Source organism: Acanthochromis polyacanthus, chromosome 5 (genome assembly GCF_021347895.1).
Source record: "Acanthochromis polyacanthus isolate Apoly-LR-REF ecotype Palm Island chromosome 5, KAUST_Apoly_ChrSc, whole genome shotgun sequence".
Classification (NCBI taxonomy): Eukaryota; Metazoa; Chordata; class Actinopteri; family Pomacentridae; genus Acanthochromis; species Acanthochromis polyacanthus.
This window is the reverse complement of record NC_067117.1, coordinates 39699144-39711582: the sequence shown is the minus strand read 5'-3', so window position 1 is coordinate 39711582 and position 12439 is coordinate 39699144. Positions and strand designations below refer to the sequence as shown.

The 12439-nt window shown below is 38.5% G+C and overlaps 1 protein-coding gene across 3 annotated transcripts in view; it reads right to left on the bottom strand.

Annotated features, from left to right (window-relative positions):
* Nucleotides 1-12439, bottom strand: part of LOC110970352 (receptor-type tyrosine-protein phosphatase gamma-like) — a 532505-nt gene that overhangs the window by 83933 nt on the left and 436133 nt on the right. For all 3 annotated transcript variants that reach the window (XR_007941817.1, XM_051947993.1, XM_051947994.1), the window contains exon 9: nucleotides 4364-4548. Coding sequence is in view for 2 of the 3 variants with exons in the window: in XM_051947993.1 (XP_051803953.1) it covers nucleotides 4364-4548 (185 nt within the window). In the remaining variant the exon portion in view is untranslated. The remainder of the gene's footprint in view (nucleotides 1-4363; nucleotides 4549-12439) is intronic.

Below are 12439 nucleotides of genomic sequence, written 5' to 3'. Positions count from 1 at the left end.
CTAATGCTGCTTACATACAATCTCCTGCCCATATTTATTCTATTTTATGGATTTTTATTTGATTTCTTTTACCTCCCACATTGTATTGTATATATTTTGCCTCTCTTGCATATGTTGTGATTCTTAATATAGTCTTGTTTTATATATACATTTGATTTTATTATTTATTGTTGTTATTTCTTTTAGCTTGTTATCAGCGCTCTGTCCAGTGGCAGCTATTTATGTTTTCATAATGCCCCCATGTATAATGGCAATAATTCTATTCTATTCTATTCTATTCTATTCTATTCTATTCTATTCTATTCTATAATTCCACAACATAAGAGGTTGATCATAAAAGAATAAATCCATTTTATTTTTGTTTTTAGGGATGATTTCATTTTCTGGACACTAATTACTGCGAAGTAACTATGAACTATGTTTAGAAAATTTATCAAATCAAGGTTTTTTTTTAAAATGCAATTGAAAATCACTCTTAAATGTGAACATACAATGGTCAATTTGATAATATCATGGTGTGCTCTATTTATGGTTTCAAGAGGTAAAATAAGTTCAGTCAGTGTGGGACAGATGTTTAACCACCAGTGCATTACTTAGCTTCAATAAACTATGAACATTCTTTTTAAAAAATATCAGTGTGAATAAAAACGTCACCTTTGTTTTATTTATGAACCAACAGAGGGTCGTGATCAAGTCTACACTCACCCTAAACCTTATGAAACATTTTAGCGTTTTTTAATTCATTTACTCTACTATTTTTGATTCAGTACAGCAAAACAGTGGAGATTTTAAAAGCTAAAAATGATAATATTTCTCTTGGGAGCTGGTGGACATCCAATTTCAAAACAAAAAAAGTAAAATTAGACTTATATTCATCAGACGGCAATCACAGCTCCAGATAAATGCTGATGTGGTTCTCTGTGTGCTGGATGTGTAACTCTTTGCTAATATGTCATATATTGACTTTACTAGGCTATAATGTGTGAAGCCATTTCTGATTTTCTGCCTGTTATGAAATTATGCCCTATGGACAATGCTGCTCTACATTAGAGTGCTTGACTGTAGTGCCCCCAGTGCAAAGCAATGTCTCCTCCTAACAAATCTGAGATTGGTCTGAAAATCATCTTTCAAAAGACTAAAGACTGAACTTACACCTCCTCCTCAATAAAATGCTCCATATGTCAGTTTTATACAAATTTTTTTACTAACTACAATTCTGGCCCCAAACTTCAAACAAAATATATCTGAAATAATTCCATACGGTATAGTTTCTACATCATCTTCTGGGGCCTTTGGAATGGATAGTATGATTGATCATGAATTATGCTTAAATTTTGAAGGTGGACTTGAAGCCTGCATTGGCAAATAGTTAATGTATTATACAGCAAACAAACAGTAAAATTCTGACAGTTCCTTGGCGGCAATGCCATTTTCACTGATATTATTGCACCATTAGTACTGACGTGGTAATGATATACCGATGCTAAATTAATATATGTATCACCCTCAGTAAAAACAGGTGTCTCATTTTAAAAATCAGATTGACCACACATTTTTACATTATCTGCCAATTGCCAAACAACTGAGTACTCCGTCATGGAACGTGGTGGAGTTATGCGATGAATCGCCGTACATTTGTCCTTCCTTCTATTACTCAAAAATGGAATAATGGATTTGGATGAAAGGGAAGGTCAGAAACGACACAAGGACCAACTGATTAGATTTTGACAGGGATACGGCTTATAGTCTGGATCCACAGATTTGTTAAAGATTTCTGTATTACTGCAAGATAGCAGCATTGTAGCTATGACAACAAGTGAACACTTGCTGCAATTGCTGTCAGCTGCCTCCTGATGATCACATGATTGTGATTCTACCCCAAATCCATTGCTGCAGACTTATGATACTTTTGTGTCGGAAATCATTCAATGACTGAACAGCATTGGCGGAGTACTGCGCTCTCTGAGTGTTTTTCTTATTTTTGTCTGTCATGTATTCAGGGGGAACTAGATATCATCATATTTTCCGGTTCAAGCAAATAAAGTTGACTGTGGCTCAGTTTAAAGTAGTCTTAACAAAAAGTAATTTCCCCAGTGATCTGTAGACCTGACCTAGAAACACAGTTGACAATTAAAATATGTTCAACTGCTGAGTGTTTCACAACAATATGGTTAGATCAAGGTAAACAGCATATGTTTTAAGCTTGCAGTGTATCAGCTTTAGGGAGGTGTAAATGAACAAGCAAAACCAAGAACAAACAAGACAAAAGAGGAGGTCAAACACTGAAATGAGGAAGGAAAGCAGCAGAATTATACCCAGAGGACCAGTAATAGAAACAGTAAGTAGCAGCCATAGTTACAAATATGGAGCAGTTTGTGTTTTGGGTAGGTATGGAATTTGTCTTTAAGGAAATCCTCTAATTATTGGCTGAGGATAGGATGATGGTTGGCTGACCTGGAATCTGGACTTTTAAGGGCTTTCAGCTTGAAAAACATCCATAGTGAGTGATTAGGAAGAATTAATAACTACAATAGTGTATGTTTAAGCTCTGATGAAACATCCATCCATTCTCTATACACCGCTTTATCCTCACTAAGGTCGCGGGGGGTGCTGGAGCGGGTGAAGGCAGGGGACACCCTGGACAGGTCGCCAGTCTGTCACAGGGCTACATATACAGACAAACAACCACACTCACATTCACACCTACGGACAATTTAGAGTAACCAATTAACCTCAGCATATTTTTGGACTGTGGGAGGAAGCCGGAGTACCCGGAGAAAACCCACGCATGCACAGGGAGAACATGCAAACTCCATGCAGAAAGATCCCAGGCCCAGGCCGGGATTTGAACCGGGGATCTTCTTGCTGCAAGGCAAAAGTGCTAACCACTACGTCGGCGTGCAGCCTCTGATGAAACAGTTGTTAAAAATAATCAATAATACGAAATCATCAGATTCCACCATATGAGAGTGAGCATTCCAGAAACATGTATGTATGTAGTATTTTTTTGTTTTTTGTTTACAAGAAAACTAATGTTTCAATATGTCAGTTCTCAACACTGTCGGTATCAAAGTCAACAAACAAAAAGTCAAACAAAAAGAGAATGTGTTAAAAACTAAACAAAAAAAATAAACCATCTCATCATCAAACAAGAAAAGAACTCAGAGAGCACAGAATTCCGCCAAGACTGTTCATTCCCTGGCCTCCTGCTCAACACAAGCATGTGTCATGCATGTGTACGTTATGTACAGATACCGAATCGCCTGACTTAAATATGTAGCTGGTGGCGGGAACTGATGGGACTCAGAAACACCCCCAAAATGTAATAAATTGTTCCTGGTATCATTTCCAATAAGAGAGCAGAGGTGGACTTGTAATCATGTGATCGTCAGCAGACAGCTGAGGTAGTGTTCACTTGTTGTCATGGTTACAATGACGCTGTGCCGCTATCAGAAATGCTGCGTTAGGTTCCTTGTTTTACCCATCTTTGTCTCTGAAGAACTTTCAAATATGCTGCCTTTGTGTAGACACGAAGCACGGCAACAAAAATTGTGTTGACCTTCATTAGTGGATCACTGGTACCAAAATGAACCAAAACTCAAAATTTATCATGTATTTTAACGGAACCAATCAATTTTAAGTTGTTTTTTTTTTTTTTGCTTTTTTAGGATTTGTTTCATATTTTGCCTGTCATTGTATTAAAAGAAATTGCACTTGAAGACCCGAGAGTGATTCTTCATGCAATATTTCACAAATGCAACGCGATTCCAAAAGCTTTTTTTCACCACCGTATGTGTAGCCCTGCAATAGACTCAAAACTTGTCCAGGGTGTCCCCTGCTTTCACCCTAACTCTGTTGGGATAGACTCCAGCCCTCACGTGACCCTAATGAGGATTAAGCGGGTTATAGATAACGGATGGACCTTTTATTTTCATAGAAACGATGAAAGAAATGATAAATGACAGATTGCGTATTTGAGTTATTGAAAACAGCTGAGCCTCTGTGAGGACAAACAGACATCATGGTGCAAATTTTCTGACACTCTCTAAGGAAGAATAAGTGTTGTCAGATTCCCAGTCTCTGGTATTGAAAATGTATCAAGCATAAATCTAGCTACAATTTCCAAATACGAAGGAAAATGTATTCATAGCAGGTTATCAGTTCAGTCCAACAATGTGAACAGCAGCCTCACCTCATAGCCAAGTCAAGTGTGCTTTGTTCTTAAAATTAGGATATATTATTTGTTTTTTCTTATTTCTTATGTTGGGTTCATCATTTCATAATCTTAACTAATCCTACGAGCTGTAGGATTCAGCATCAGTTCATTATAAGACTGTAACCCTTTGGTTCTTTTCAGTCTCACCAGGTTGTGTTTGGCATCAGTAAGGTGGGTCTCCTCATAGCTGTCGTCATGGGAGGTCCAGCTGTAGGACACCAGGAAGTGGAGGATGGGTGGGTGGTAGGTGACCTCCGGACGAGCCCAGCGGACCACTAGTGCACTGCCATTCACATGCTGCACCTTCATGTTGATGGGAGCACTGCTGCACACTGGAAAGAATATGGAGGCAGAAAGCAATGAAATAAAAATGGAAGGACGGAGAAATGTATAGAAAAAGGGTAGGGGTGAGGGAAAGGGAGGTAGATCAAAAAAAGTCATGGTTGGAGAACAAAAAAAGAGATAATTGATGAAAAGTAGTAAGAATGAAATGGACGAAAAATGAAAGAAGGGTGGATGTGAAAAGAAAGTGAAGGAAGCAAATGAGAAATGAAGAGAGAAAGCGATACAGTGAGGTTGTTTAGTGACAGATCAGCTCACTTTAGCTTTCAAATACTTTCAAAGTGGGTTATATGAGCACATACACACACACCCCAGCATAACTTAGTACACAAAACTATATGAAAGGTAGGACGGAAACTCATGAACACAAATGAAAGCTCTAGATTCAAGATTCAGATTCAAAACCTTTATTTATTAATTACAACACAATTATACATTGTATAATGCGCAGTCAAATACAATGAGCACCTATTCCAGACTAAAACAATAGTAGCAAGAAAAAAACAATAAAGAATTTAAAAATGCACAAGAAATAAATGTATATAGACTACCATTCAAAAGTTTGGGGTCACTCAGACTATTCCATGTGTTCCATGAAAACTCCCACTTTTATCCATGTGCTAACATAACTGCACAAGGGTTTTCTCATCATCAATGAGCCTTTCAACACCATTAGTTAACACAATGTAGCATTAGAACACAGGAGTGATGGTTGCTGGAAATGTTCCTCTGTACCCCTATGGAGATATTCCATTAAAAATCAGCCGTTTACAGCTACAACAGTCATTTACCACATTAACAATGTCTACACTGGATTTATCATTCATTTAATGTGATCTTCACTGAAAAAAACTGTCTTTCTTTCAAAACAAGGACATTTGCAAGTGACCTGAAACTTTTGAACAGTAGTGTATATGAATGTATGCATATATGTGTGTGTGTGTGTATATATATATATATATATATATATATACACACACACACACATACACTTTACACTTGACACAATGCAGTCTGACAAGTATGGTTCTCCTGGCAACCGCCAAACCCAGATTCGTCCATCAGATTGCCAGATGGAGAAGCGTGATTGGTCACTCCAGAGAAGGCGTCTCCACTGCTCTAGAGTCCAGTGGCGGCGTGCTTTACACCACTGCATCTGACACTTTCCATTGCACTTGGTGATGTATGGCTTGGATGCAGCTGCTCGGCCATGGAAACCCATTCCATGAAGCTCTCTGCTGAAGCACTGTTCTTGAGCTAATCTGAAGGCCACATGAAGTTTGAAGGTCTGTAGCGATTGACTCTGCAGAAAGTCGGCGACCCCTTAGCACTATGCGCCTCAGCATCCGCTGACCCCGCTCCATCAGTTTATGTGGCCGACCACTTGGTGGCTGAGTTGCTTTCATTCCCACACACTTCCACTTTCTTATAATACAGCTGACAGTTGACTGTGGAATATTTAGGAGCGAGGAAATGTCACGACTGGATTTGTTGCACAGGTGGCATCCTATCACAGTTCCATGCTGCAATTCACTGAGCTAATGAGAGCGACCCATTCTTTCACAACTGTTTGTAAAAGCAGTCTGCATGCGTAGGTGTTTGATTTTATACACCTGTGGCCATGGAAGTTATTGGAACACCTGATTCTGATTATCTGGATGGGTGAGCAAATATTTTTTGGCAATATAGTGTATATACAGTGCATATACACTATATTGCCAGTGTATGCATATATATATATATGTGTGTGTGTGTGTGTGTACATATGAAGAGTTCATTTGCAAAAACAGGTAACTCCGTTTTATAAATTTTCAGAAAACTCATTTTTTATTGTTTACTTGAGATCATAATAATAATAACACTAATAATTTAATTTTTCTCTATTTTGTCATGTATTTTTCTTACGAGTCAAATCTATGCAACTTCAGCTTGATTGATATTATCTCAAGTAAACAATAAAAAAAATTCTGAAAATTTATCAAAACAGAGTTATCTGTTTTTGGAAACGAACTCTTCATACACACACACACACACACACACACACACACACATATATATATATATACACACACACTCTAGACACAGCTATCACACACACAAAGATATGTGCATGCAAGTTCATATAAACCCTGAGGTAAAATGCAGCCAATCTGCTTCGTCTTTGCATACTGGCACTGAGAGATATGGAGACAAACACATAAACCCTGTAGGTTTCATCATGAATTTCACAACACGCCTTTGTTAAGGCTGCAAGACGGCTTGGTGGTTAGTACCATCGTGCCACAGCTAGAAAATTGCATTTTCGTCTGGATCTGGGATCTTTCTGTGTGAAGCTTTCTCCCTGTGCAGTGTAGGTTTTCACCTGTCCAAAGACATGCTGAGGTTAATTGTTGATTCTAAATCATAGGTGTGAATGTGAGTGTGCTTGGTTTTCTGTCCTATGATAGACTGGTGTCCTGTGCAGGTTTGGCTGGGAAATATTCCAGCCTACAGACTACTAAGTGATGTGTAATGGATGGATGAACATCATTGTGAATCAACTGTTCCATTAATTATGATTGAACCAGCCCTGCATTGCCTTCGATTCACCACTAGATGTCTCCGTTTGACAAGTGGGATTTTCTTCTTCGTCGGAGTGTGCTGTCGATGTATTTGATAAGATACTGAGTATGGTATAATTAATTGCCTGGACTATGTATTCACTTGTATAGGGAACCAAAACATGTACTTGAAAAGGTTTATACTGCAAAGCTAACCAATTACATGTTCATCTGCTGTCATGAAAAAATATTTAAAATACATTTTTGACCAAAAATTCTGTCTGTACAACAGCAGAGCCATGTGATGCTCCCTTTTCTGGTCTGAGTTTATTATGCTATGGCAGCATTAGTGTTTTCATTCCATTTTGTCATTTTGCTGTTTGCAGTTAGGCAACCATCATTGTAGCCCAACAGCAGCCCAAACGACATAATCCCTTATAGGCTTTAATGTGACATACATAACAAAAGTGTTTCCTGTTTAGAACGAGACATCATTTCAAACCTATGTTCAGAGGTAGAACTTAGAAACAGCATATGTGTTAATAAATTAGACCTGAAAAAGCAAAATGATGACCATAGTTGTAGTGATGAAATTGTGTAAATTAATTAATTTATCTCTAAGTTACAGGCCACTCCCTGTTTTTGGGAGTGGCCTGTGTTAGCACACCTGCATGATTACTGGCCATTATCTGTAAACCACATTTTACATTTACAGCATGTATTTTTTATTGTTGTTATTTTTGTTTAACTCTGGTAACATTAGTAATAGTCAGTCTAAACACTGCCAGTCCGAAAAAAAAAGAAAAAAAAGTGACACACTCTAGTATTTTGTTGGACCACCTTTAGCTTTGAGAATGGCACATGTTCGTCCTGGCACCATTTTAATAAGCTTCTGCAAAGTCACAACATTCATTTCTATCCAGAGTTGCATTCATTTTCTGCCAACATCTTGTATTGATGATGGGGGAGTCGGACTGCTGCGCAGTGTTCTTTCTCAAGTTCATCAAGACCTTCTAGGAGGCTCCGCTCTGTCTACTGCTGTTCTAAACCACATCCACAGGACGACCCAACTGTCATCAGACCTACCGGTATCAATCAGCAGAAGCACGACGTGCACGCAAATAACTTTCAGTCACTGAAATTTGATGCAACAATTTTAGTAAATTTTTAAAAGATTTGCACAAAACTCTTAAATAGCCTACCATCAAATTAGCAGCTGCTGACAGGTGTGGTCTATAAACCCCTTCCTATCAAAACACCATCTTACACTGTCTTATTAAACACAATATTGCATTTTAATATTGTGTTCTCTCTCTTGCTTGTTGTTCCTGACTCAGAGCATTGTGCTGTCGTTTGTCTGAATATGTTTTAATATTGCCTTGTAGTTGTTATTGCCTTAGTTTGAAAGATGTTGTTAGTTTAATAAATATACATAAATAAGTCCAGTTTACTCGTATAAATTCCAGTTACTGAGCTTTTATTAAAAAAAACTTCCCTTTAAATCATTTCCCTAATCTAAAGCTCTTCTTGACTGCACAGCAAGAGGTGCTTCATATGCTATTTTGTTACAGTCATCTGCTGTCAAGAACTTGCTGGTCCATTATCAGTTACATTGTGTAATAATTCTGCATACGCATTCAAACTCCATTTGAGAATACATTTTCCCAACACACCTTTGGCATACATTTTTACACTGACTGTGAAGTGGGTCATACAGCAAAACAACAACAGTGCTGGATCCAATCAGTGCTTTTGTAAGTGACCAAGATGAAATGGTAGACAGCCTTCAGACAGAAAAAGAGGCTGTTCTAACGGCAGAATAATGTGGGAATGTTTTAATGTCTACATCCGTTAGTCAGTAGTAGTAAGCAGCAATGTGTTACAATACTTACTGTTGAGAAAGACAGACTAGTACATCAGCGACCAACAATACACATAATGAGTATTTCAAACACTGTATCATATTATGCAAATGCATAAGTTAATTCAGTGAAGAACATGGTGGGATTAAGAGTAGAGCTCACGTGCCCGGTGGAACCAAATTGATTAGCTACCTCATAAGGAGCTGCAGTACAGTTTTTCTATTCATAACCTGCAGTTGAGGCCCATGTGGCTTAGCATTACTAAAGCCATTAGTCACACACATGGAAGCACACATGCTCACTCAGTGGAACACACACATGCACATACAAAGACATCCTTTGTAAACTCAGTGAAATGACCTATGTGGGGGAAACAGATATACTAAATTATGTCCACCTGGTCTCAGTGCTTGTATTTGTGCCCCAAATTTGAACATTTGTGCCTCTTTAACTGGCTAAAAGCATATAAATAAACAATAGTCAGTATCAGTTAAAGGGCATAGCTATTATGTATACTGTCTCATTTGTGTGGGACATTTAAATGCAACAAAGCCATTGCTAATGTTATTAGATACCCTTGTGCTTTAGCTGAATAGTTTAAGAAAAATTTCACCTCTTTCAGCCTCTGTAGAGGCTAGTCTGCAAACAACAAGATGGTGTACAGTTCTTTGAGGAGTTTTCAGAAAGCAGAAGATGCAAGAAAAGGCAACGTGAAGAGAAATAACATTGATAAATGTACTCCCAGTTTAGAATGGTGGAATGTTTGTTGAAAGTCAGCAAAGTCACTCAATAAATTTATATAACTGTGAAATTTGTATTGGTTCTGACTATGGTTGGATATCCACTATCATATCATAGCAACATGAAGGCTACAAATCACCCATAATCCAAACCTCTTAGTGTAGGCTCCCCAACAAAGCCAAAATCCCTTCATGTACCACGTCCTCATATAGACGATAGCCTCTACTTTTTAAAATCTAACACAATATGCCAAAATAACCAAAATTTCTTCTCACTAAACTGGGTTCAATATATAAGTAAGATCATTTAACATCAAAATAATTTGGAGTTGCACTTTCTAACTTGAAGGTGCTAAAGTTTGAAAAAATCCTTGGCTAAAGTTCTTGTCATCGCATACACTTATTACCACCAGGAGTGGGAATAATATCTAAGTATCTAAGTGTGTGTGTGTGTGTACGTGTTTATCTATACTGGTGGGGACTTGGTGGGGACTTTGACCTGACTCCACGCTATCTCGGTGGGGACTCGCGTCACGGTGGGGACCAAAAATGAGGTCCCCACGGGGGGAAACAGTGTTTTCTTGGCCACGTTGTTGTTACTGAAAAAAGTGAAAGTGCAAAAAAGTTTCTTTAGGGTTAGGCATTGTTTTGGTGTTGGTTAGGGTTAGGGTTAGGGTTAGGGGTTAGGTATGAATGGGAGTCAATGGTAAGTCCCCATGGGGATATAAGGACCAGACATGAGTGAGTGAGTGTGTGTGTGTGTGTGTGTGTGTGTGTGTGTGTGTGTGTGTGTGTGTGTGTGTGTGTGTGTGTGTGTGTGTGTGTGTGTGTGTGTGTGTCTTATAAATCATCAACCATTTAAAAGATGACTCCTGACATTTACAATGTGCAACCTAACCGAAAGAACTGTGCCTCCAGGTGTGTTTGGTTGGGTATTGAAAAGGTAACCCTATGGCTTTCAATAAAGGTAAGACTTGAGTCTAGATAGTAGATAGTCACACAGAATATGTGGTCGAGGAGATGTCTAATACTGGTGAAATCTACACTGGACTATTCTCTCTCTCCCTCTCTGACTGTTGACTACAGCTGATTGATAACCAGGTCCTGATTGTGAATTCAAGGTTTTGTGCTCATTGCCGTTGGTCATGCACCATTCATCTCTGCAGTAAAAGGGCTGTATGTGGAATTGATCAGCACAAAACTTTTTTGCCGGAGTCCATAACTTTTTCTGCCAATGTACTGTTAAAGCTTGGAATGACTGATTGGCAACCTTTTCCCCTTAAGTAGGATACAAAGATGCCGGTTGCTAATCTAGAGCACTGTGTAGTACATTACTGATTGCATTTAGCTGTATGTCAATTTTCCTTATCACTGTCAAAATGCACAACGATGACAATTTGCATGGACCTTAACTGACACTTCCATGTGAGAAAAAAATATCTTTTGTGAAAAATGTAATTGCTGCTCTTACCAAGTTCATTTCTATTCACTTTTCAGCTCTCTGCAGTACAGCTCATCCACAAGCTCTGCCTCTACAACACTGTGTCACCGTTTTATAACAGGCAACCACTTCATGTCATGAAGAACTCTAAATTGAGTAGCACTCAGACTGCCACTTGATTGCTAAAACTGCTTCACACAGTACTTGTATCTTTATGTAAAGCTGTTATTGGTGCATGTTGTGCAGAGACCTCATTAAGCTTTTAGAAATCTTCAACTTCACCTAGAACATAATAGACACAAAGTGCTCAGAGAGGTAAAAAAAAAAACAAGTGATCAACAGTGAGAGCAGTTTTAATTAGTACAAGTGGGCTTTGTTCACATAATTTAAAATTCAAATTACAAATAAGCAAGACAGTTTTGCTGCAAATCATTGAAATTGAAAATAAAAAAATGGACTATGCAGTGTTATTTTTTAAATAAGAAAAATAAAACAAAGTCTGCAATTCTAATATTGTTGTAAATTTTGATGTATACACTCCTGAACATAATCTTCAGTTCACAGGAAAATTGAAAATGGACAAGGTACGTTTTATCAGTTTGTTTCCTGGCTATAAAAGACACAAGCAGAAACAAAAAATCAAGCCGTTTTTTTCGTTTTTTCGTTTTGAACAAAAAAACCCAAAAAAACAGGAAACGGTTCGTTTTTTTCGTTTTTTCGTTTTCACCCCCAAAATGAAAATACCACTCCATATTTCGTTTCATTGGTGGGCGGGGCTTCGAAGCCCGCCGGTGCACAATAAAGCTCCTGCTCATCACAATAAAGCTCTTGCGCTGGCAGGTATAGACAGACTGACTTTCATTGTATTGCCTGCCCCCACTGCACTTCCCCTAACTCTAAATCAAAGCAAGTCGTGTACACAGTAATGACAGTCATAACCAGTGGTGTAGTCTAGTTTTTTCTCGTGGGTATACTCCAACCTCATAAACCACAGCCAGGTCAGGTTCTCATATATGTGCGCGTGCACTCACACGTCCATGCATCCACACACACGAGAGTGCGCGCGCGCGCACACGCACACGCACACGCACACACACACACACACACAGACACAGCAGCAGCTCCTTTATTTCAAACTACCAATTAGATACTTATAGACATTATAGCGTCAGCAGCTCCTCCTCCTGCCATCAGGTAGAGCTGATGTTTCCTCTTCATCAGGTAGAGCTGATGTTTCCTCTTCATCAGGCTCCCTTTCCTAAACGTTAACCTTATGTTTCCTAAAGCGGCAATGGCGA